At 50.6% G+C, this 23,020-nt stretch overlaps 1 protein-coding gene across 1 annotated transcript in view; it reads right to left on the reverse strand.

Annotated features, from left to right (window-relative positions):
- Positions 1–1,282: 1,282 nt before the first annotated feature.
- Positions 1,283–23,020, reverse strand: part of PLXNA2 (plexin A2) — a 216,648-nt gene continuing 194,910 nt past the window's right edge. The window contains exons 19-32 of the mRNA XM_079937942.1: positions 20,267–20,410; positions 19,757–19,991; positions 17,579–17,721; positions 16,631–16,899; positions 14,666–14,732; positions 14,302–14,448; positions 13,509–13,668; positions 13,047–13,150; positions 9,024–9,123; positions 7,857–8,047; positions 6,327–6,496; positions 3,605–3,817; positions 2,780–2,930; positions 1,283–1,875 (exon numbers count right to left, since the gene is read on the reverse strand). Of these exons, the coding sequence (XP_079794068.1) occupies positions 1,780–1,875; positions 2,780–2,930; positions 3,605–3,817; positions 6,327–6,496; positions 7,857–8,047; positions 9,024–9,123; positions 13,047–13,150; positions 13,509–13,668; positions 14,302–14,448; positions 14,666–14,732; positions 16,631–16,899; positions 17,579–17,721; positions 19,757–19,991; positions 20,267–20,410 (2,190 nt within the window). The 3' untranslated portion in view covers positions 1,283–1,779. The remainder of the gene's footprint in view (positions 1,876–2,779; positions 2,931–3,604; positions 3,818–6,326; positions 6,497–7,856; positions 8,048–9,023; positions 9,124–13,046; positions 13,151–13,508; positions 13,669–14,301; positions 14,449–14,665; positions 14,733–16,630; positions 16,900–17,578; positions 17,722–19,756; positions 19,992–20,266; positions 20,411–23,020) is intronic.

The raw sequence follows: 23,020 nt of genomic DNA on the forward strand, positions 1-23,020 counted from the left end.
CCCCTTGTAAAGTAGAAGGTGGGAAGGGTGGGCTGGTCCTCTCCTGCTGCCTCCCTTCCCACCCCTTTGCCTTTCTCTTGTCCTCCTTCACACTCACTCCGACGCTGCCTGCGGAGAAGTTGGAGCTGGCTGGATTCTTGCCAGGGTGGGAGGCCCGGAAACGCCGGTGGCTGTCCGGTCACTAGGGTCCTGCACCAGCGGAGGTGTCTTCCTCTGGATGCCTCCCACTGCCTTCCATGGGGCCTCAGGACCAGGGTGTGGAACTTTGGTCTCTTTATTTGGAAACTACACTCAGGACGGAGGGTCATCCACGGATTTAGGTGTCAGCAGGAGAGAGAGAAGCTGCCCACTTGTCCTTCAAACTCATAAGGGAGAGACAGAAAGAGAGGCCGAAGAAGACATAACATGGGGATGCTACAGTCATCTCTACCGAGGCCAGTGCTCAGACAGACGATCAGGAGCTTCCGCATACGAGCGAAGGGCTGTCTCCCCTCTCTAGGCATGAGAGAATAAAAGACAGAAAGCACAACAGTAAATACTGCAGCTTCTCGAACCTATGCTCTTCAAGTATTGCTTGCTGTAAACAGTGTTTGAGTTTTGTTTTCTTTTTAATTGCAAGAAACCACTGGCGGATTGGAGCAGAATCCGAAGCCAAACACCCACATCCCCAGGTCAGCTCTCAAATGGAATCTCCTGGAGGCCTGGCCCACGCGCCTCCAAGGCCTTTCCCCAGGGGTGCCTGGTTTATGACAGTGACGGACGTAAGGCAGAGCTGCCCAGCATCCTCGGGGAGGCCAGGCCTCTGGTCTCGGAGAGGCCCACCTCTGCCCCACTTCTGGTAGTAACTTTAGGGAAACCCAAAGGAAAAGTACCAAAATCAGCTCCTCATTTGTGGAGGTTTGGGATTAAATAAAACAAAACCACGAAACAGTAGCAAAAAGCACTGGTACTCTACAGACACATATGTCCTCTGGAGATGAGAATACACAGGTGTGCGTATGTAAAGCTGTTTCCAGGCAGCCAGGTGGAGCCGCTCGACGGCTTCGCCATTTGTGCAAAGGCTAGTGAGTCCTTCCCCACCTCTTACGGCTGCCGGGATAATTTCGGGTTTCACTGGCCTCTCTTTTTGCGAAGTGTTTGGTGCCAACTTGTGCTCATTCTTCTCCTCCTCACTTTTTTAAAACAACAATTCCGAAGTTAAGGAAACAATCATTTTCCCCTCTGCTTTCTCTCAGCATCTCTCTGTAGGCTTTTTCCGGCATTGGGAACCAGGAGTTATACGAGGAAGGAGGGACAGGGGTCGAAGAAGGAAGGGGGACAGAAATCAGAATTAAACGAAAGTTGGACGGGATGAACAGGGAAGCTTTTTGTTTTGTTTTATTTCTGGTTTTCCTTTTTCTTAAAAAAAATTAAATAAAGTTCTCATTATTTCCCCAATATACACTGAACGAGTTTTCATGCAAAGCAGCAGTCACAGAGGCAGAGCCGCGCTCAGTCGTGCCTCTCAGCTTGAAGAGCCACCTCCTCTGGGTCTTGGCGTCCCTCTCGTCCTCGCCGCGGGGAGATGGGGCGGATGACACCCCCGGTCTCTCCCTGCAGGAACAGGCTGTGACGGAACTTGGCTGGCGTGGGGAGAGGGGTCCTCCCCTCTCCCCGGGAGGGGGTCTCAGGGGACAGCAAGCGCTGGGGCCCGATCCCCTTCACTTGTCCTTCCTTCTGAGATGCCCAGTGTGACAGCTTTCACGGGTCCCTCTTCCCAGGAACAGGAGACTCCATCGCTCAGCTCTCAATGGACATGGCGTTTATGAGCTGTTCCACCTTGTATGCCAGCCGCTGTCGCCGGGCCTGCTCGTCCTGCTGGAGTGCCCCAATGAGCTGAGGAACAAAAGCAAAGTGGGGGGGCAGACTCAGCATGGAAGAGGCCATTTTCCAGAATCCTATATCCTTCTATCTGCCTTTCCATTCTGCCCTCATGAATATAACCGTAAATAATGTAAATAATTGAATGTATGTATGACATACAGATGTCATACATACATGTATGTGTGTGTATGTACATATCTAAAGTATTTAAAACGACATTTAGCATATAGCAAGTGCTATGTGTTAGCTATTATTATTACTACGATTATGTTCAGGTACAGTGCTAATGCATGACTTGTGAATCCTCTGGAGCTGTCCTCTTCAGGATCTAGTCATGTCCACCTGTCTGTCTGAAATGTAACTGACAGCATCTGCCCAACTGCAAAGAAGAGTGTGATTCATTGTTTAAGAATGGATGAAATTAATCGTACACTTTGAACTGAAAAACAATTACATTATTTTTTTTTTTAACTTTTTTTTTTTTTTTTTTCTTTGCGGTACGCGGGCCTCTCACTGTTTCGGCCTCTCCCGTTGCGGAACACAGGCTCCGGGGCTCACGGGCCCAGCTGCTCCACGGCATGTGGGATGTTCCCGGACCGGGGCACGAACCCGTGTCCCCTGCATCGGCAGGCGGACTCTCAACCACTGCGCCACCAGGGAAGCCCAACAATTACATTATTAAATAAAGGTGTTACGTATTGCATGAACAATGAAGGCAAGACAGTGGAAGGTGTAAGAAAGCACTGAATGAATCAGGAGAGGATAGGTTGCCTTCTAAAAGCATGGTGATGACTTTTTGACTCCGTGAATGTGTTTTCTGAATTACCCTCTGTTGCTGTTATTAAAGGATGGAGCCCTGCTGTTTGTTTAACCTGCTTTGCCCCCGGAGTGCGTCCTTCCCGGGGCCCTGACTCACCTCTTCGCTGTACTTGCTGACGTAGGAGTAGATCTCATTGAGGGCGCTCAGCATGTTGAACTCCACGGCGTGCAGGCGGGATTGCTCGGCGAGGTAGGCGTTCATGTCCTGGTCGCTGATGGCGGGGAGCTTGGCGATGTCTGCGTAGTATCTGCCATACAGAGGACAGGCTCCTTGGTGGGGACTCAGCAAAGACTGCCTATACCTACCCTGGCCCCAGAACCCTTGAGACCACAGTTGTCCCCGACTGCTCCTGCTTCCCTACTTCTCTTCGGACGAAGCTTCCTCTGGCCTCTTCCCTCAAGCTGAGGTTGGGGCCTGGAGGCTGGTTTTCCCTAAGGTTGGGGCCTGGAGACTGGTTCTCCCTAACTACTAACTTTCCAGGGTAGTTAAAAGCCCAGACTCTGACCAGACTCCTTGTATTCAAATTCCAGCTCTGCTACCTGCTAGCTGTGTGACCTTGGGTAAGTTATTTTGCCTCTCTGTGTTTCAGTTTCCTCCTCAGTAAAATGGGGATGATAATAAAACCTACTTTACCACTCTGCTGGATACTTTAGTGAGGTGATACATACGACATCTTTATCACAGTGCTGGGTGCTTAGCATGTGCTCAGTAAATGGTAATTAGAATGCTAATGAGCTGACCTGAAGGGTACAAAGCTTCCCTTTCTTCCCCCAGCAGGAACTTTGGACAAGAGAGAAAAAGGTGATCATGAGGTCCCAAAGGCACCACAAACATGGTTTTGAGTCCTGGGTCAGTGAAGCCCAGAGGAAGGAATGCAGCAGGCATTCGGGGCCACGGGCCGGTCCTGAGGGCGCTACTGACCTTTCCACCCAGCTCTTGTAGCTGGGGATGTCCTTGGCATAGAGCAGCTTGTTGGAAGGGGAGTCCTTGCCCAGCCGGTGCTCTGATGTTGAGCAAGAGTCCATGAAGGTCTGGGCCACCACAGAGAGGCAGGCGTCCGTGATGCTGCCCTTGTGGATGTCAAAGACAAACTGGGGGTTCTTGATCACGTTCACCCAGAAGCGCAGAGGGAGGCTGTAGGAGACAGCAGAGCAGAGTCTCGGGGCTGTACCTTGGCCGTGCCCCATGCTGTTCACTAACATTCCTCCCTCCCCCACAATTCTCTCTCGAAGGGCAAGAGAATGAAGTCACAGAAAACTGGTCCAGCCTGGGCTGCCAATTTAGGCTAAGCTGTTACTGATGCTGGGAGAAAAGGAGAGGCACTATTGCGCCCTAATGGGGTGCTGACCCTGTTCTCTAACAACTGAGAGGTGGGCGTGGGTGGCTTCGTTCCCTCATGGAGGTCTTTTCCAAAGGCCTCTGTGTCCCCAGGGAAGCCCAAGTACAGAGGGCTGCACAGTTTTCCCAGAGGTTCAAACAAAGCCCCCAGGCTCCCAGAGTCCCTTCCCAATGCCTGTGGCCATTATCCAGAAGGATGCAGTGGCAGCCCCAGCACGGGCTCCGAGTGGGCACAAAGGGCGCCACCTGTGCTCCCCACCCAGCCCGGCTGCCCAGCCGCTTCCCAGGGCTGGCCCGGCCTGGCTGGGCTGAGGAATGGGCTCCCCTGGGGGCAGCTCTTTCACGACTCTCCCCGGGGCCGTCTCGGATCTGGTCAGGGGCAGAGGAAGAAGAGGAGGCCATTGTTGGCACGCTGGGAATGACTCACTAGGACTCCGAGTTTTTCCCACCCCAAGAGGAACTGATCAGTCGTTAGGAGAGTTCTTTCTGCAACTTGGGAATTTATAATCGGAGGAGAATGCTTTTTCTCTGCTCCTTAGGCCATAAGGAGGATAAGCCCATTTACTCCCCTTCAAAACCAGAACAGCTGCTGTTTCTGCTGCCTTTTCCAACTTGGCCCTCTCCTCCAGCTGCCTGCAGGCCCTTAACTCTTTTGGATCCTCTGTGGAATGAGCCCTGTCCCCGGCTTGTCCTTCGGGCCTGAGATGTTTCAGCCATCCAACCTACCTCCCCCGTCTCCTTCATTTTCTCTTGATTCTCCTGGACCCCAAACTTTCCCAAATGTCTCAGTTCACGCCAAGTCTTGGGAAAGATCAGCTGTGCCCACTCCAAGTCCTTCCATTATGATTTCTGCTTATCCTTCCAAATGCAACGGGATCACTCACTTTCCTTAACCCGGAGGGAGTGGCCTGGGCTGAGAGGTGACTCCTCTCTTCTACCTCCCCTTCCCCCGGCAGCTTTGGAAGCTTCTAGTAGTCTTTCCTGGGACATTAGGGACCTGAGGTCTGGCTAAGGGGACTCTCCCCACCACAACTCCAGAGTCTGCTCTCCAGGGTATGACTTGGGCCTGGCCAGAAACAAAGGGCACAGAGATGGGGATAATCCAGAACGTTCTCTTGATTCCCTTGAAATTGCCACTCCCAGCGCTGGACTGAGGATCCGCCTAAGCAAAGGGAACAGCCATGGCCCCGGCCCTGGGAATGCAGATGAATGAAAGGCCTGTCCCAGTGACCTGCACTGGAGGCTCCTCACCCCACGACCACCAGAGCCTCTTCATTTCACTCCACTGTGATCAAAGCTGCAGACTTTGGAGCGCTTGGCAACCACAACACCCCGGAAAAGAAGGAATATATGGGGTTCGGGGTTGGGTTTTTCCAAAGTGTTTTGCTGGTTGCTAGGACTTTTGATTCCCAAATAACAGCCGGGGCCCATCTGTGCTGGCTCTGTTTTCCGAGGAGATGGCTGACTCCAGACAGCTGTGTGGGCTGCCTGCCCAACCCAAATGCCTGGACCCCCTCTCTCCCCTCTCTGTGCTCTTTTCCTGAAGGAAGGCTTTTACTCTGGCTCTTGGCCAGGCCCTTTGTGACCTGAAAGTCGGTCTTCAGTGTGGTCTATGGTCCAGGTTCAAAACCCAGGAGAGAAACGTCTTGCGTGAAGAGCCCGCAGGAGCTGTTTCTCCCAGTGCTGGGTTTGGCTGCAGAGGTTACCTTAGGGGAGACAGTCACGCCTGCAGGACGTCCTGCCTGCTGCTTCCTGAAAGCCATGGCGCCGGGGTAATCACTTGGCCTTAAGGGATCACGTTTGCAATGACAACCTCGTAGTTGGTGGGCTCAAGTCTACAGCAGGTGCAAGCTCTCTCCCAGCACTGGCCAACTTCCCCAGGGTCTAAGTTTAATTCAGGGCTTCCCCATTTCAGGAAGCGCCTTAGGTTCTGCCGTGCTTAGAATGCCCCACAACGCCTGTCTGTGAAGCTCTGCTGCTAGGTCTCAGATGTGGCTCTTTGTGTAGGTTCCTCCAGCTCCCTTTCCTAAGAAGTTAGGGAGGACGAGGCACGTCCCGGAGAAGGCTCTGAGCCTGGAAGGGCAGAGCTCTGTCCTGGTGCCAGGCTCTATGCCCGGCAGGGCCCACTTGGCGCCTGGGGACCACATCTGCTCTGCGGAGCATATGTTTGTCCCAGGAACCTTGGATTACTCAGCCACAGCAGAGAACAGGCTCTGCCCATCTCCCTGGTCCCTGCTAGTTCTCACGCCCCGCAGCTTGCAGCCTCGCCAGGCTGCAGCTCTCCCTGGGCTCCCCAGGGGGTTACCAGTTGCTCTTCCAGGTGTGCCGCACATCTGTGTCGTGGATGCTGTGCCTGTCCGCCTGCTCATCCAGGAAATCGAACATGTACTTGATGGCCAGGGGGAGAGCGCTGCCCCGGTGCACGGTGCTGAACAAGGTCTCAAACAAGTCATCCACGAACTTCTGCAGCGTGCCCTGGCGGAGGGGTGGTGGGAAAGTATGAGGTGGGGGAGGGGAACGGGCAGCAGGTGGGCAGACCAGATGGTGCCTTGGACCGATCCTGCCTTGGAGATCTGTCTGCAACGCCAGGCTGTGCAGAGTGTGGTGGGAGTGGGGGTGGGGGTGGGTGTTAGGCAGGTGGGAGGGACTGAATGGGCTGCAGATTCCTGGCCAGAACCTCCTCCAACCTGCGGCCACATGCCACATTTCTGCTTGTGTCCGTGGCAGGCGGGTGTGGGTGTGGGGAGTCTGACTGAAGACAGCAAATGCTCTGAGCCCAGGCTTCCAACGGGGAATGCAGGGCACAGGCCGGTACAAGAACAAAATGGAGGGCTGGACCTTTCCAGCGGGAACAGGGCAGGACTGCAGAGGGTCTCACAGGAAGGTGTGAAGGGCCCACCATGTGAGTGGCCAGGGATAAGCAGTGTCTGGAGTGGGGACTGGGTGAAGGGTCCAGGTCCAAGAACGCTGAGACACAGCCCTGATCACAGGGCCTTGGAGGGAACCTGGGGCAGGGACAAGGCTGGGCCTGGGGCCCACAGTTTGCTGATTCAAAAATCACCTCTGAAGGTCAGGAAAATGTCCAGCCTTTTGGTGTCTCTTTGTTGGTCTCTTATTAGCATATTAGGCAAAGCAAAATTTGAGACGCATGGTCTGATGGTGTATTTCTGAGGCACTTCAGGGAGCAAATCTGAGAGGCCACTGTATTAGAATTTCAGCCACATTTTTGTGGGGTCAGTGGGGGACAGTACTGGCAAATACGGGCTGGATGATTGCTATGCATATATAGGCAAACTTTTCTCTGCTAGGGAGGCTAGAACACAGCTTTAGATCATAGCTTCCAGCACTGCTGCTGCCTCGCTTCCATGAGCATCTGGGGTTAGATGAGATGGGATGGGGAAAGGGAAGCCTTCTCTTGGATACCAGAAGGACCAGGCCTTCATGCTTTTCCTCCCACTGTGGCCAGAAAGTGGGTAGAAAAGACACTGATGGAGGAAGCTGGCATATCTGTCCATCTAATACCAATAAAAAACCCCAATGATTTCCTAAGGGGTGTAGGGGCCTGAGGTGAGACCGTCGATCCTCTGAGGAGTAATGGCGGTCCTATAGGGTGAGCTAGGAGGAAAGATGTCATTGTGATTTTTGCCAAAGGGTAGAGAACAGCAGTGGCCTGATCTCCTGGGAAGCCTGCCCCAGACCTGGACCTCCTTGTCCAAATATGTTACCTTGAAGGACAGACTCCATGCTGTCCTTCCTATGCTGTGGGCTGGGTGGGGGGTAGGACACACCTCTGAGGAGGCCTTCCCTGGGCTGGGCAGGGCAGGGCAGGAATTACCTTGGTGGCCAATAGCCGGGTCAGGTAGATCTCGGACACCATTTTGCTGCCCCGGTCACCCTCCTTCTGGTCCCCATGGTCGTGGTTCTTCACCAGATGCCACACCTTGACCCCACTCTCCAGGTCTGGGGTGATCATGGGGGCCCGAGACCGCAGGCTGTCGGGACTGCCTGTGTACCTGAAGGAGGAGTCTGAGGAGAAGGGGGCAGCGGAGGCCTGTGAGCGACTAATTGCATCATCCTGGCTTGTAGAATCCTTCTAGAATCCCTGCCCACCTGCTGCACTCACTCAGAATAAACCAGTTTCAATTGGAAGGGGACCCTTGGGGTTTCATATTTGGTGGGTTATTTTATCGATCCTTGGCTGGCATGAGAACAGCCTGAAATCTCTTTGTCAAAAGAGGACCTAGAAATTCTGTGAGCTGGAGTGGCCCTTGGGAATTTGGGAGTCCCTCATTCCCGGATGCTTCCAGCAAAGAGCAATCAATAGGGAAAATGTCAACCAGATATTCTCATAGAGGCTTTAATAAAAGTCAGGATCCTAAGGGCTGTGAGTGGAAATGCTCCCTCTCGGGAGTTGACGAGCTCCTTCATACTTGGGGCCCAGAATATAGAATTGTCTGAGCCCCTTTTGGAGCTGCCAGCTTCAGTCCTGAGGTGTCCTTTAGCTGGACAGCCCAAAGCCTAGTGCTATACAGAACCAGAGGAAACAGAGTCAGAGAGAGTGAAACACCACAACCTCATTGCCCAGAGGGCACTGGGGGCCCTAGCACTCCTCAGGGGTGGAAGGGCTAGGATGGCCAATTGACTGCCCAAATTGGGACATGACTGAGAGCTAAAGGGGGCACTGTTAATAATTCAGTCAGGACGATAGCATAAACTGGACTGGGTTATGTGAACCCCCCCATCCAAGAGCCTCCCTGGGTGTGGGCCCTTCAAACTCCTTCATCAGACCTGGGCTCTCAAAGGAGAGGTGCCGGGTACCACCTGCTGCCACAGCTCTGAGGAGACAGGCTGCTCCGAGGATGACTGGTCCAGGGAGAAAGGGAAGCCTTTGACTGCAGGCTGGCAGCAGCACGGGGCTCCTGCTGTCAGAAGGGATGGTGAGTAGCCCCTGGGGGTCACAGAAGACTCCACTGGCTGCCCAGGCTACCTTTCTGGTCCTCACCGTATCTGCTGATGGACGTCCGGGAGATGCTGGCAGAGGCAGGGATGTTGTAGGAGGAGGTCTGTTTGGGGACCAGAGCCACCACCGATCTGTCTGATACCTGAGAAGGGTATGAGAGATACAGTTCAGGTGAATGTTGGTATCTTGGGGAATAAAACTGTCAAGTACTTCTAGAAAGCTATGGAGTGGGTTTAAGTAGAGCGTAAGGAGATCAGAAATGCTACAGTTCCTGCTTTTCAATATGGTAGCTACTTGCCACCTGTGGCTATTGGGCTCTTGCAATCCAATCAGTCCAAAGGGAGATGCCCTGTAAGTGTCTGAGCTCAGGTACGCTATAAATATACAATACACACTGGATTTCAATGACTTAGGATGAATAAAAGTATACAAACTGTCTCATTAATAATGTTCATATTGATTACATATTCAAATGACAATTATTTTAGTTCAGTTGTGTTAAATAAAACATTAACATTACATTCATCTGCTTATTTTTACTTTTTAAATGTGACTAGTAAAACATGTCAGGTTATACGTGTGGCTTGCATTGTATTTCTATTAGAGGGAGCTAGCGTAGCCCAGCCTGCCTTGAGCTCTGTGAGTTACATACAACTATCCCCATCTTAGAGATGAGGAACTGAAGCATTGAGAAGCTAAACGACACCTTCAAGTTCGCACAGCTAACACACGATAGAGCCAAAATTTGTCGCCCGGAATGTCAGGCTCCAGAGCACATGTTCTCCTCATTGCATCCTTATTTGGGATTTTATTTCAAGACACACTGGTCTGAAGCCCATTTTCCCTTTTGGTTCTGATTTCTTTCTGGCCTGGGTCCTATAATGGCCCAGTCACCTTGAGGGGCTTCACCACAAGACAGCTGCTCTTGGGGAGTCAGCAAGAAAGAAGGTGTCTTGCCTGTAACCTGTGAGGTTGCCCAGGCTCAGCACCCAGCCTGCAGGGAAAGGGCTGATAAATGAGGAGCCATATTGAAGACATTTGGGGCCATTTTCATTTAAGGTTACCCTCCATCCAATAAAAACAGAGAATCCCCAGAATTGTGGCGATCCAATTAAACCCCTAATGCAGAGGGAATAAAACAGCTATGATAATGTTATGGGCCATAAAACATTCCTATTAAACCATTTTTTACTTTAACAATTTTTATGAACTTTATAAGTTTGATTTATGGCTGCACCAGTCGTAAAACCATCTTTCTGGGTCTTAAATTGTCAGTACCTCTCTCCCACCAAAAAAAAAATTAAATGTTGGGAAGTTAAACTGTAAGTGACCATTAGCACTAACGAGATTCCCCGATAGCCAGTTTTAGTAGTGCTGTTTAATTTCACCCTCCCTATAAATCTGTGGGAACCCGGGAAGTTTTTAAAAATCTCTTTGTTAATTAAGATTATGCAGATTTTTCTCCTGTAGGGGCTCCAAGGACCTTTGACTCCTGGGAGGGTAACAAGAGGTTGATGCTTTGACTTGATGGCATGAAGCTGCAGGGGCCAGGGCTCTTCACAGTTGCCAATGCGTAGTTACTTCCCAGTTGGGGCGGCTCCCCAGACTGCAGGCAGCTTGTACCATCAGCACTAGGTCTGTAAAGGGGGGGGGCTCCCCTGGCGGTGCAGTGGTTGAGAGTCCACCTGCCGATGCAGGGGACACGGGTTCGTGCCCCGGTCCGGGAGGATCCTACATGTCGCAGAGCAGCTGGGCCCGTGAGCCATGGCCGCTGAGCCTGCGTGTCCGGAGCCTCCTGTGCTCCGCAATGGGAGAGGCCACAGCAGTGAGAGGCCCGCGTACCACAAAAAAAAAAAAAAAAAAAGGAGGAGGAACTCCCCACCTAGGACTTTCAGGAACTCTCTTTGCAATTGAAATGATACACGAAAGCCTGGCAGGAGCAAGGGTTTATTCTCCCAGGGAGAACAGATTATGTTATCATTTATGGCTTGTCGTCACCTAAAGGGAGATTCACAAGGTGACTGGAATGACCACAGTTCAACTGAATTCCAGGTCTCATCACTAAATCTCCCTTGTCCTTAGTCTCCAGTCTTTCTCTTGACCAACAGGTGATGCAAACCCGTGGGCAAGATGCCTGGCTGGGTCTGACCTTGCCTCTGCACTTCGCAGCTACGTGACTTCGGGAAAGTCACTTAACCTCTCTGCACCTCAGTTGTCTCATGTGTCAAAGGGGATAATAATCGAGTCTAGGTTTGTTGCGAGGATTAAAGGCATTAGGACACGTAGAGGCTGGGAGCAGTGGTGCCTGGCACCAGTGACACTCAGTAACTGCTGGTATTACTGTTGCTATTATGAACATCATCATCATCATCGTCTCCCAAAGGGAAGAATAATCCCTCTTGTCCCCTGTCACTCAGGGCTAGCGTGTGGGAAGAGCCTTGCACAAAGTAAAGCTCGGTAAATATTTGAGGAATGAATGAATACATGAATGATAAATGACATCGGGGAATTCAAAGTGCTTTGTAAGATGAGCACTGTTAGAACAGAATATTCCATTCTTCTGATTGGGAGTCATAGGACAGACAGACCAGTAACAAGCATTAGAGCACCAAAGACAGAAGAGCGGCCCCATTCCTGCCCTGGAGAAACTTACAATTTGGGGGCATAATGCTCATTTCTTTTGCACTTTCTTCTTCGGTTCTAATTGGTTCATTAAAACTGTTCTACGAAGCCCAGTGTGAAGTGGGGTCGGGGGCTGGGGTGGAATCAACAGAGTGATTATAGCTACTATGGAGTGGTATATACATCCTGGTATACCTCACCTGTGGTTTCTCATACTTCCAACCACCTTCACAATTTGGGGTCATATCTCCATTCACTGATGAGGAACCCAAGGTTTAGGGAGATTAAAGTCACATCACCAGTGAGTGGGGAAGCAGGGGTTTAAATAGAACTCACAAATTCTTTTCTCTGCCCACTATACCACACGTACTCCATTTAGGGAGGGGGTCCAGGCAGAGTGTCAGCATGGGAAATGCAGGCCAGTAAGGGGGATGGAGCCTGAAAGGGAGCATTTTGGGGTTTCCCCAGTGCCCCTCTCTTTCCTCTGTGCCCCAAGAGGCTCCCAGGCAGGTCCTGCTGGCTGTTAGGACCCCCAGCCTCCTGGTCGTTGGCAACTCAGTGCTTAAGAACCCAGCCTGCCAGCCCCTCCGCACCCTCCCCATGTGAGGCAGGGACAGAGGATGATGTTATTAACCAGGCAATCCCACAGGGTCCTGCTGCCCAAGGCGCTTCCTCTGGTTGGTTTAATTTCCCTCACTGTCGCTCATCTCCAGCTTCTATTTTAGTATGTTTTTCGAATCCCAACCAGCCTACCCGTGCTTAATCTTACAGAGACCCCCAGCTGTGAGTGGTTACCATGAGAAGCAAGGGGGGGTGAGAGTAGATACCTCTCGGGATCTTTTGTTCTTTTGCTGAGATTTTTTTTTTTTTTGACTGTTCCATTCAATGTGTCTGCCTGTGTGCTAAACATTCTACCTATATATTCAATCTATTCCTCACAGCTTTATGGGGCAGGGATCACCATTAACTCCATTTTAGAGATGAGAAGAATGAGAGCTTAAGCAACTTCCCCAGGGGCGGGCACCAGCTAGTAAGTGGCAGAATATAAGACCCAAGTCCCTGCTTCGTCGCAGGTGAGACGTGTAAGCCGCGTTAGTAAGAAAGCAAAGAGAAAGCAGCAGGAGACTATGCAGCTGTCTGTGAAAGATGCCATTTTTCTGCGGGCGAAGAGCTACACTCTGTACAGGATAGGAATGTCCAGCCCAACCCCACACCAGTTCAGTCAGTTTCTCAGGGCGAGTCTGGACACTCGTGTTTTCGACAGCTTCCCCCAGTAATTCTCATCAGCAGCTGTGGCTGAGAATCACTGCTCTAGACTCAGGCAGGAGGTGGAGAGGGGAGAGAAGAGAACCCTTTTAGGGCTTTGAGGGCCTTAGAGCAAACCTCAGAAGGGGGGGGCATTCTGGGAGGGCAGGGGTCCCTGACGCAAAGCCCTGCCCTCACCTGATAGTGCATCAGCGTGTTGAGCCGCTTCCAGTCACCCTCGATCTTGGTGGTGATGTCCTCGTCCTGCAGCACGACCCGGGCAATCCGGCCTTGACGCCACTCTGGGTGGAGGGGTGGTGCAGGAGCAGTGTGAGGGGCGGGGGCCGGGACTGCCCAGTCGTGGGGTCCTCTAGGGGCCTGGCAACCCTGGCTCCCTCAAGCTGGTGCAATGACAGTGTTTCAGGCGTCTGGGGCTCCGGGGGTGTCAATGCTGGCAAAAGCATGGGCCTCCCCAGAGGCGGCCACATCTGAGTGGGCAGTGTTTCAGGCACGCATTTCACCTGGCCCCTCACCTGGACGGGACCCAGTCATGCCCCGACGAGGGGCTGTCTGCGGGGCAGGGCTTCCCCCCCACACCCCTGCCATAGCCCAAATGCCCTCCTGGAAGTTGCCCTCACACTCCAAGGCCAGGTTTCCTACCCAAGTCCATGTCAACAGCCCTCGGCCGCTGGGAGTAGGGCACGTTCTTGTAGATGGCATCGAGAATCTTCTCTTTGACCTGCGTGATGGTGTCACAGTTCAACACCTTCACTGGGATCTCCGGACTGTTCTCGTTGTCAGGGTTGACGCAGTTCAGGATCTACAGGTGGCGATGGAAGAGGGACAGGATGCGAGTTGAAGGAGCCATTTGGGGGAGAGGGCGTGAGGCCCTGGAGCCTTCTCTTACCCAGGCTCCCCCTCCTCACAGGAGAAACGGGTGTCCCTCTGTCTGTGTCTCAGTTTCTCTCACCTTCCAGCCATCTGCCAATGACAGCTTGAGTCCTTCTGCCCACCTCTCTTTCTCAGAGAGACAGGACTCTACTTTCTAGCCCCTGATGGCTTAGGGGAGGCTGTCATCCCGGGTGGAGACGTCCTGGGGGATCAGGGGTGCCTCCAGGTGTTGCAAGGGCTGGCCTCCCACTTCCCCGAAGCCTCTATATTAGAGATCAGCAGACTTCTTCCCCGTCATGCTAATTTCCCCACAGCTAATGCTGAGTGATCTAGGGTAAACGCAGGCGATGCAAGCTCTTTAGGCCCACCCAATGTGATAGGGGAGGAGGGGCCCAGGCCTGTGTGTCCACCCTTGGGACACTTGGCATGCCCCCTGGACTGGCCCCCAGGCCGGCCTCCCAGCCTCTTTATTGACCCCTCAAACTGGCTTTGTGGTGAGAAGGCAGAGCACAGATTAGAGGCAGGAGGTCCGTGCTGTCCCCTGGGCTTCCTGCCTCCTCACCAGGGTCTTGTAGTCGATCTGCTGCCGGATGAGCTTGTCCTCGCTCAGGGAGTAGCGGGCCTCGCCCGTGATGGCATCGATGGGGCCCTTCTCCATCTGCTGTTTGATGGCGCAGTAGAGCATGAAGAGCGGCTCCCCCGCACACTCCTGTGGGCGGACGCAGGGCGTAGGTGGCGGGGTACCAGCCTCCTTCCCTCCCTCTCCCCACCCTATTTCTAGGCCCGCTTGGCTTTGGGGCACCCAGCCAGGTAGGTTTCTGTTCCTAAGGGGGGGGGGGTCCCCATGCAGCCCTGATGGCCAGGCTCAGAGGGGCAGCCCCCATCTTGCTCTCAACTCCCAGTTCCTGTCTCACTCCCAGTCTCACCTTCAGGAACTTGTGCAGGAGGAAGGCAAACCAATTGGTCAGCATCTTCTCAGCCACGGACTCTGTCCTGGGGAGGCAGAAGGGATAAGGGCAGTCCTTTATGGAGGGGTCTAAGGGTGGGGGTGTGCCTAGCTTGTTGTGTGGACCAGGGTTCAAGAGAACAAGGGCATGAAAGAAGCCAGGGCTGGGGGCCAGGACACTGTGTCCTGTCCCAACGCTACCAGTAATGAGAAGTGAGACCTTGGGCTAGAGGCTTCTTTCTGGACCTCAATTTCCAGCAAAAATGGAGTGGTGCTATGGGTTTGCAGACACAGGGACCAAGAATACCATCCTCTTACCCTCTTCCAGCCTCAGGGTGATGGAGTTTCTATGTCCCTTTGGGATTTCCTGCATGTCTGAATATCTGCACAAGGTCCACAAGGTCCCTGGTACCTTCCCCTCCAAACAGAGTCAGACTGCCTGGGTTCAAATCCTGACTCTGCTGCGTACTGGCCTGTGTGATCTTGAGTAAGTCATTTCCTCTCTCTGGGTTCAGTTTCCCCATCTCTAAATGGGGATGATAATAATAATAACCATCATCATCATCATCATCATCTATCCCACAGGGTTGTTGTCAAGGTTGAATGAATTAATGTATGTAAAGTGCTAAGAATAGTGCATATACCTGCTCGCTGTCATCACTGTCCTGCGGGGTCGTGGATCCCAGACCCTCAGGTAAAGAGCAGTGTGTGCAAGTGTTTAGCTGACAGGGGATCTGCCTCTGTAAGCACCGCCCCTTCGTCCTGCCCCACCCCCATCATCCCAGGCTGCAGATCTGGGGACCTGCAGAGGAACGAAGTGGCTGTGACAGACCCGCAGTGATGGGGATGCCGGAGGGGTATTTTAACTCGCTGCACGTGGTGCAAATAATACCCTCCGGTTGCCGTAAATCCCAGGCATTTGCCAGGGCTGATCAGCAATGCGGGCCTGGGAGAGAGTGACAATGGCAGGAGAAATTGTGGCTCTCTCCCTGGCCCCTCCCAGCACCCTCTCCCTGCATTGTGCCTGAGATTAGCTCTAATTTAAATACAACAGTTCTTAATGAGAGTTTCTAATGCTCAGATTGGCAGAATGGGGGCTCTGTACTCATAAAACAAAGCTATTCTTTCTCCCTCCTCACCCCACATGGGGTCTGGAAGCCTGAGATCTTGCAAGGAGAAGGCTGCCGAGAAGGCAGTGAAATGGAGGTGGCACATTCCAAGCCCTGCTGCCAGCTGAGCTCCAAAGCTGTGCTGGGCTCCCCAGGGCCCCCAGAGAGGGTAGGCTCAGGGATGGACGGCCAAGGTCTCTGACCCTCTTCCCTGCCAGGAAAATGGCAACCGAGGAGGGAGTGGTGGTGGATGCTGGTGATTCAGATCCAGGAAGCCGGGCACTGATGGGAGAGGCCACACCATATCTCCAGCCGGGTGCTGTCCAACAGAGCCCCTGCTATGATGGGAATGGCCTCTATCTGTGCTTCCAATATGGCGGCCACTGAGCACTTGGGATGCAGTTAGTGCAATGGAGGAACTGAATTCTACATTTTCTTTTAAATTAATGGTCACATGTGCTACTGTGTTGGACAGTGAAACTCAGGATGCATGGGGAGGGAGACTTCAAGACAGGTATTATTAGTGCCATTTTGTTCACGAGGAAACTAAATAGCAGAGTGGCCACATCACTGGCCCAAGATCACACGACTAGCAGGTAGCAGAGCCGGGGTTCAAGCTCAGATGCTCTGGGGCCTGTGCTCCTGCATCACGCTCAGCACCTGCAGACACGGCACAGCCACCCAGACTGAAGGAAGATGAGACTCTGCACTGGGAGCTGCAGGGACACAGGCCTTCCTGGGTGGGGGCGCCTTCTCGTGGGACCCACACTAACCAGCCCTGCCCCACCCCGGACGTCCCTGTTTAGATGCCTCCCCGCGTCTGGCGCAGGTCAGACCTCCGGAGAAGCAGCTTGGGGTGGTTCTTGTTCTCCAGGTTCTTATCGATGAGGTCGGAGAGCAGCTGCTTGAGGACGTCGGTGGCGTACTCCAGGCGGCCCTGCAGGCCGGTCATGATGAGCGAGGCCACGTTGCCGCGGTCCCGCATGGAGAAGCTGCGCTGCAGCTCCAGGGTGCGGATGAAGGTCAGCAGGAACACCTTGTTGTTGATGAGCTGGGCGAAGAGCTTCAGGGCCTTCTCCACGTGCTGCTGCCCGTTGCCCTGCACCTGGGATGGGTGTGATGGGCGTGGCTTCAGAGGACGAGCTTCCGGCTCTCCAGGAGGGTGTTGGCTGATGACGATGCCAGCTATAGGACCCTCTCCATGACGCCTGTAACCGCCCCACCCTCGGTGATGTAGGAATAACTGTTCTCTGAGGTCTGCAGTCTGCTCTGACTTCCCCCTGGGTTGAGAGGGTTGGGCTCCAGGTAGAGACCTCAGAGAGGATGCTACTCATCTGATTTTCCCAAGGATGCAACACAATAGGAGATACCGCAGCAGACTAGCTTGGTTTACTAGCCTCCCCTTAATCTCCTCTGCCCTGATTTATTATCTTTAGTAAAACAAACTGAGAAATGAAAAAACAAGCCTCACAGAATCATAGGTCTTTCCTTAAGCCAGCTTAAATCCATTCGGAAATGAGGCAGAATCTTAGTTAATTAATTCAGTCATTAATTAAAAAATGACAAATAATCAGCTTTCCCCTGGAATCATCCCAAAGAGCCTGGGTGCCCCCCCGGCTGTGATTTTCCTGGTTGGAAATATCCCCGTTACGGTGATGCTTCTACAAGCTATTTCTTCTCCTCACTCCTGACCTTCTTCTGAGCACTGGGCCCCATTGGCATTTCCTAGGAAACCCAGGGCCCACGTCCCTGCTGGGCAGCTGGGCGAGGGAGGCGGGTGTTACCTCCAGCTCACGCAGGACGGGATGGTCCTCAATGCCGGGGAACAGGACTCGCATAGCATAGGTCCGATAGTCCAGGTAGGGGATTCCTGAGCGGTCCAGGTCACTGGTCAGCTCGTTGATGTCTGTCTGGAGCTCGGCAAAAGCTATGAAAGTGCAGTGGAGACAGGGAAGCTCAGGAGGGGAATGCAGGCCGGGGAGGGGAAAGGCGGGAGAAGTTCGTGGAGGAGGGAAGGGCCAGGTGTAGAGACAGGGAGGGTTATAGGGGTGCGTCTCCAGGGGCGATGAGATATCTCCAGTCTGCCTTTCTTAGGTGGTGGGACTATGGGTGATTTTTATATTATTTCCTCCTCTATGCTTACCTATAATTTTGAATTTTCTTTCTATGTATTATAAGTGTAGTTAAAACAAAGGAAGCCCATGACTTGGGTCATGCAGGTGATACAGGTGCTAGAAGCAGGTGAGAGGCAGTGGTCGAACAGATCAAACAAAGACCAGAATAGGTAGCTTTGCTCCCCTTTTCCAAGCAAGAGAGTAAACCAAGATGCAAAAACCTTGGGGGAAAATGAAAATCAAAACCACCATGAGATACCACTTCATACCCATTAGGATGGCTATTATAAAAAAAGTGGAAAATAACATGTGTTGGCTAGGATGTGGAAAAACTGGAACCCTCATATCTTGCTGGAGGGAATGTAAAGTGGTACAGCTGCTCTGGAAACCAATTTTGTGATTCCTCCAAAAATTAAACATAGAATTACCAAATGACCCAGCAATTCCTCTCCTACATATACACCCAAAATAACTGAAAGCAGGGACTTGAGCAGATGCTTGTACCCTCACGTTCACAGCAGCATTATTCATGATACCAAAAGGTGGAAACAACCCAAATGTCCATTGACAGATAAATTGATAAGTAAAATGTGGTTTATATACCCAATGGACTATTATTCAGCCTTAAAAAGGAATGAAGTTCTTTCAAATGCTACAACATGGATGAACCTTAAAGACATGATGCTAAGTGAAATAAACCAAACACAAAGGGACACATACTGTGTGATGCCATTTATATGGGTTTCCTAGAGTAGTCAAATTCATAAAGACAGAAAGTGGGAGAGGAGGGTGAGGGATTATTGTTTCATGAGTACAGAGTTTCAGTTGGGGAAAATGTGGAAGTTCTGGAGATGGATGGTGGTGATGGCCACACGATACTGTGAATATACTTAATGCCTCTTAATCTCTTTTTAAATAACCAATTAACTTCTGTGCACAGAAGTGGAGAGAGCACTAGGGTGCAAAGATAAGAAAGTTAAAATGGTAAATGTTATGTTATATATATTTAACATTCACACTCACACATGAACGAAACTGAGAACACCACCAAACCCAGACTTAGGGAGCCCTGACCACCAGGCCCTTGGCCAAACAGGGGCTTCCCCTTGGTGGCAGACCTGTCTCCTGACGCCCTCCTTGCTCCTCCCCAGCCCTGGCGCTGGGAGGAGCCTGGCCCACTTTGCCCCAGCCCAGCTCTTCCCTTTCATCCAGCAGAGGGCTTGTTCTGATCTTGAAGTTTGCAGCAAAAGGAGAAGTCTTTTGATTCCTAATTGAGATGTTTACCCAGGGAGTCTTCCAGGTCCTCAGCCCAAGGGGACACCAGGTAGCTGTGGTTGCTTGGGAGACAGAAGAAACACTGTCTCCACCACCACAGCCTGGGATGCCCTGCAAGTGGCCTTCAGAGGCTCAGCCTGCAGTACTGGCTGAAGTCACAATGTGGGGGAGGGGATGGGGTGGAAGGGAGGGCATGTGCTCTCACCTTTCCTGCTGCTCCAAGGCAGCCAGGCAAAAGGAGCTGTCACTCCTACGTGGGGATCTAGAGTCTGAGGCAACAGGGCCCAGGAGGCTCTGACTGTGGGGAGACTGCGGTCCCGGGAAGGAGAGTAGGCTGGGCCAGACTGTGGGATGAGTCAGGGCACAGGGGGACAGAATAATGGGATCAGGTCTGGGGCCTTACTGTGGGCATTTTAAGGGCAAAGGAAGTTTAAGAGAAAACAGAGGTCAAAGTGGAGCAGGGTGGCTTGTGGTAGAAGAGATGGGAGCAAAGATGAGAGCTATTTTAGGGAGGGGGGTAATAAGGCTGGTGAGGAAAGAGGGTCCCAGAAACGAGGGAGTGCCTCCACTTACCTTCCTTACACTCCAGGGCCACACGGGACTCCAGGTTGTCCATCTGCATTTGGAGCCGCTTGAGAGTGAGGTCATTTTCTCGAGACTTGCGCTTGTAGGCGATGAGCACAATGATGACGATGATGAGCAGTAGGCTGCCGCCTGCCGCGATGCTGACGATGGCTGGCAGGGTCAGCAAGCTATCTGAGATGACACTCACCGAGCCGGGCGAGAATACCATGCCACCCACGTGGACCTGTGCATGGCACACACACGGTCACTGTAGAGCCCTGGCATCCAATCCTTCTTGATTCAGAAAGGGCATGAGAGACCACAACCACACAGTGCAGTCTGGATACAAAACAACTTCCTGCTTATCATCTGCCTTTCTTTTCTTGTGTTCTTAGCTCCTACCCATTTTAATATAGCACTTTGTGATGAGGAGATATGGAGGAGGTTGAAGACCCTTTCTTTATGACAGATTATACATGAAAGATGAGGAGGGGAGGAATAATAAGACGGTTCACTCACCATGACCTTGTGCTGCCCAGTGAGGTTGGGAGGCTCGCAGAGCAGTTGTGTCTCGGACACAGTGACAGTGCATGGGGTCTCTCCAATCAGCACAGTGTAGTTGAGTTTGGCACCTCCAGAAGCAGGAGGGCAGAGGTTTTTGCCCTGTAGGTAAGAGCAATCTTAATAGGAATAATTGACACATGTGCACAGAAGTTAATTGATTATTTAAAAGGAGATTAAGACCAGTCCCTCCCATCAGGAAGCTTCCACAAGCCTCTTAGATAGCCTCATCCACCAGAGAGCAGACAGCAGAAGCAAGAAGAACTACAATCCTGCAGCCTGTGGAACAAAAACCACATTCACAGAAAAATAGACAAGATGAAAAGGTAGAGGGCTATGTACCAGATGAAGGAACAAGATAAAACCCGAGAAAAACAACTTAATGAAGTGGAAATAGGCAACCTTCCAGAAAAAGAATTCAGAATAATGATAGTGAGGATGATCCAGGACCTCGGAAAAAGAATGGAGGCAAAGATCGAGAAGATGGAAGAAATGTTTAACAAAGACCTAGAAGAAATAAAGAACAAACAAACAGAGATGAACAATACAATAACTGAAATGAAAACTACACTACAAGGAATCAATAGCAGAATAACTGAGGCAGAAGAACGGATAAGTGACCTGGAAGACAGAATGGTAGAATTCACTGCTGCGGAACAGTGAATGAAAAAGAAATGAAGAAGAATGAAAAGAATGAAGAATGAAAAGAAATGAAGAGAGCCTAAGAGACCTCTGGGAAAACACTAAACGCAACAACATTCGCATTATAGCGGTCCCAGAAGGAGAAGAGAGAGAGAGAAAGGACCCGAGAAAATATTAGAAGAGATTATAGTCAAACACTTCCCTAACATGGGAAACGAAATAGCCACCCAAGTCCAGGAAGCACAGAGAGTCCCATACAGGATAAACCCAAGGAGAAACACGCCGAGACACATAGTAATCAAATTGGCAAAAATTAAAGACAAAGAAAAATTATTGAAAGCAGCAAGGGAAAAACGACAAATAACATACAAGGGAACTCCCATAAGGATAACAGCTGATACCTCAGCAGAAACTCTACAAGCCAGAAGGGAGTGGCAGGATATACTTAAAGTGATGAAAGGGAAGAACTGACAACCAAGATTACTCTACCCAGCAAGGATCTCACTCAGATCCGATGGAGAAATCAAAAGCTTTACAGACAAGCAAAAGCTAAGAGAATTCAGCACCACCTAACCAACAAACACTAAAGGAACTTCTCTAACTGGGAAACACAAGAGAAGAAAAGGACCTACAAAAACAAACCCAAAACAATTAAGAAAATGGTAATAGGAACATACGTATTGATAATTACCTTAAACATGAATGGATTAAATGCTCCAACCAAAAGACACAGGCTTGCTGAATGGATACAAAAAACAAGACCCATATATATGCTGTTTACAGGAGACCCACTGCAGACCTAGGGACACATACAGACTGAAAGTGAGGGGATGGAAAAAGATATTCCATGCAAATGGAAATCAAAAGAAAGCTGGAGTAGCAATAATAATATCAGATAAAATAGACTTTAAAATAAAGAATGTTACAAGTGACAAGGAAGGACACTATATAATGATCAAGGGATCAATCCAAGAAGAAGACATAACAATTATAAATATATATGCACCCAACATAGGAGCACCTCAATACATAAGGCAACTGCTAACAGCTCTAAAAGAGGAAATCAACAGTAACACAATAATAGTGGGGGACTTTAACACCTCACTTACACCAACGGACAGATCATCCAAACAGAAAATTAATAAGGAAACACAGCTTTAAATGACACAATAGACCAGATAGATTTAATTGATATTTATAGGACATTCCATTCCAAAACAGCAGATTACACTTTCTTCTCAAGTGCGCACAGATCATTCTCCAGGATAGATCACATCTTGGATTACAAATCAAGCCTCAGTAAATTTAAGAAAATTGAAATCATGTCAACCATCTTTTCTGACCACAACACTATGAGATTAGAGATCAATTACAGGGAAAAAAATACACAAACACATGGAGGCTAAACAATACGTTACTAAATAACCAAGAGATCACTGAAGAAATCACTGAAGAAATCAAAAAATACCTAGAGACAAATGACAATGAAAACACGATGATCCAAAACCTATGGGATGCAGCAAAAGCAGTTCTAAGAGGGACGTTTATGGCTATACAAGCCCACCTCAAGAAACAAGAAAAGTCTCAAATAAACAATCTAACGTTACACCTAAAGGAACTAGAGAAAGAAGAACAAACAAAACCCAAAGTTAGCAGAAGGAAAGAAATCATCAAGATCAGAGCAGAAATAAATGAAATAGAAACAAAGAAAACAATAGTAAAGACCAATAAAGTAAAAGCTGGTTCTTTGAGAAGATAAACAAAATTGATAAACCATTAGCCAGACACATCAAGAAAAAGAAGGAGAGGACTCAAATCAATAAAATTAGAAATGAAAAAGAAGAAGTTACAACAGACACCCCAGAAATACAAAGCATCCTAAGAGACTATTACAAGCAACTCTATGCCAATAAAATGGACAACCTGGAAGAAATGGACAAATTCTTAGAAAGGTATAACCTTCCAAGACTGAACCAGGAAGAAATAGGAAATATGAACAGACCAATCACAAGTAATGAAATTGAAACTGTGATTAAAAAGTTTCCAACAAACAAAAGTCCAGGACCAGAT

The sequence above is a fragment of the Stenella coeruleoalba genome (genome assembly GCF_951394435.1).
Source record: "Stenella coeruleoalba genome assembly, chromosome: 1".
NCBI classification, from domain to species: Eukaryota; Metazoa; Chordata; class Mammalia; order Artiodactyla; family Delphinidae; genus Stenella; species Stenella coeruleoalba.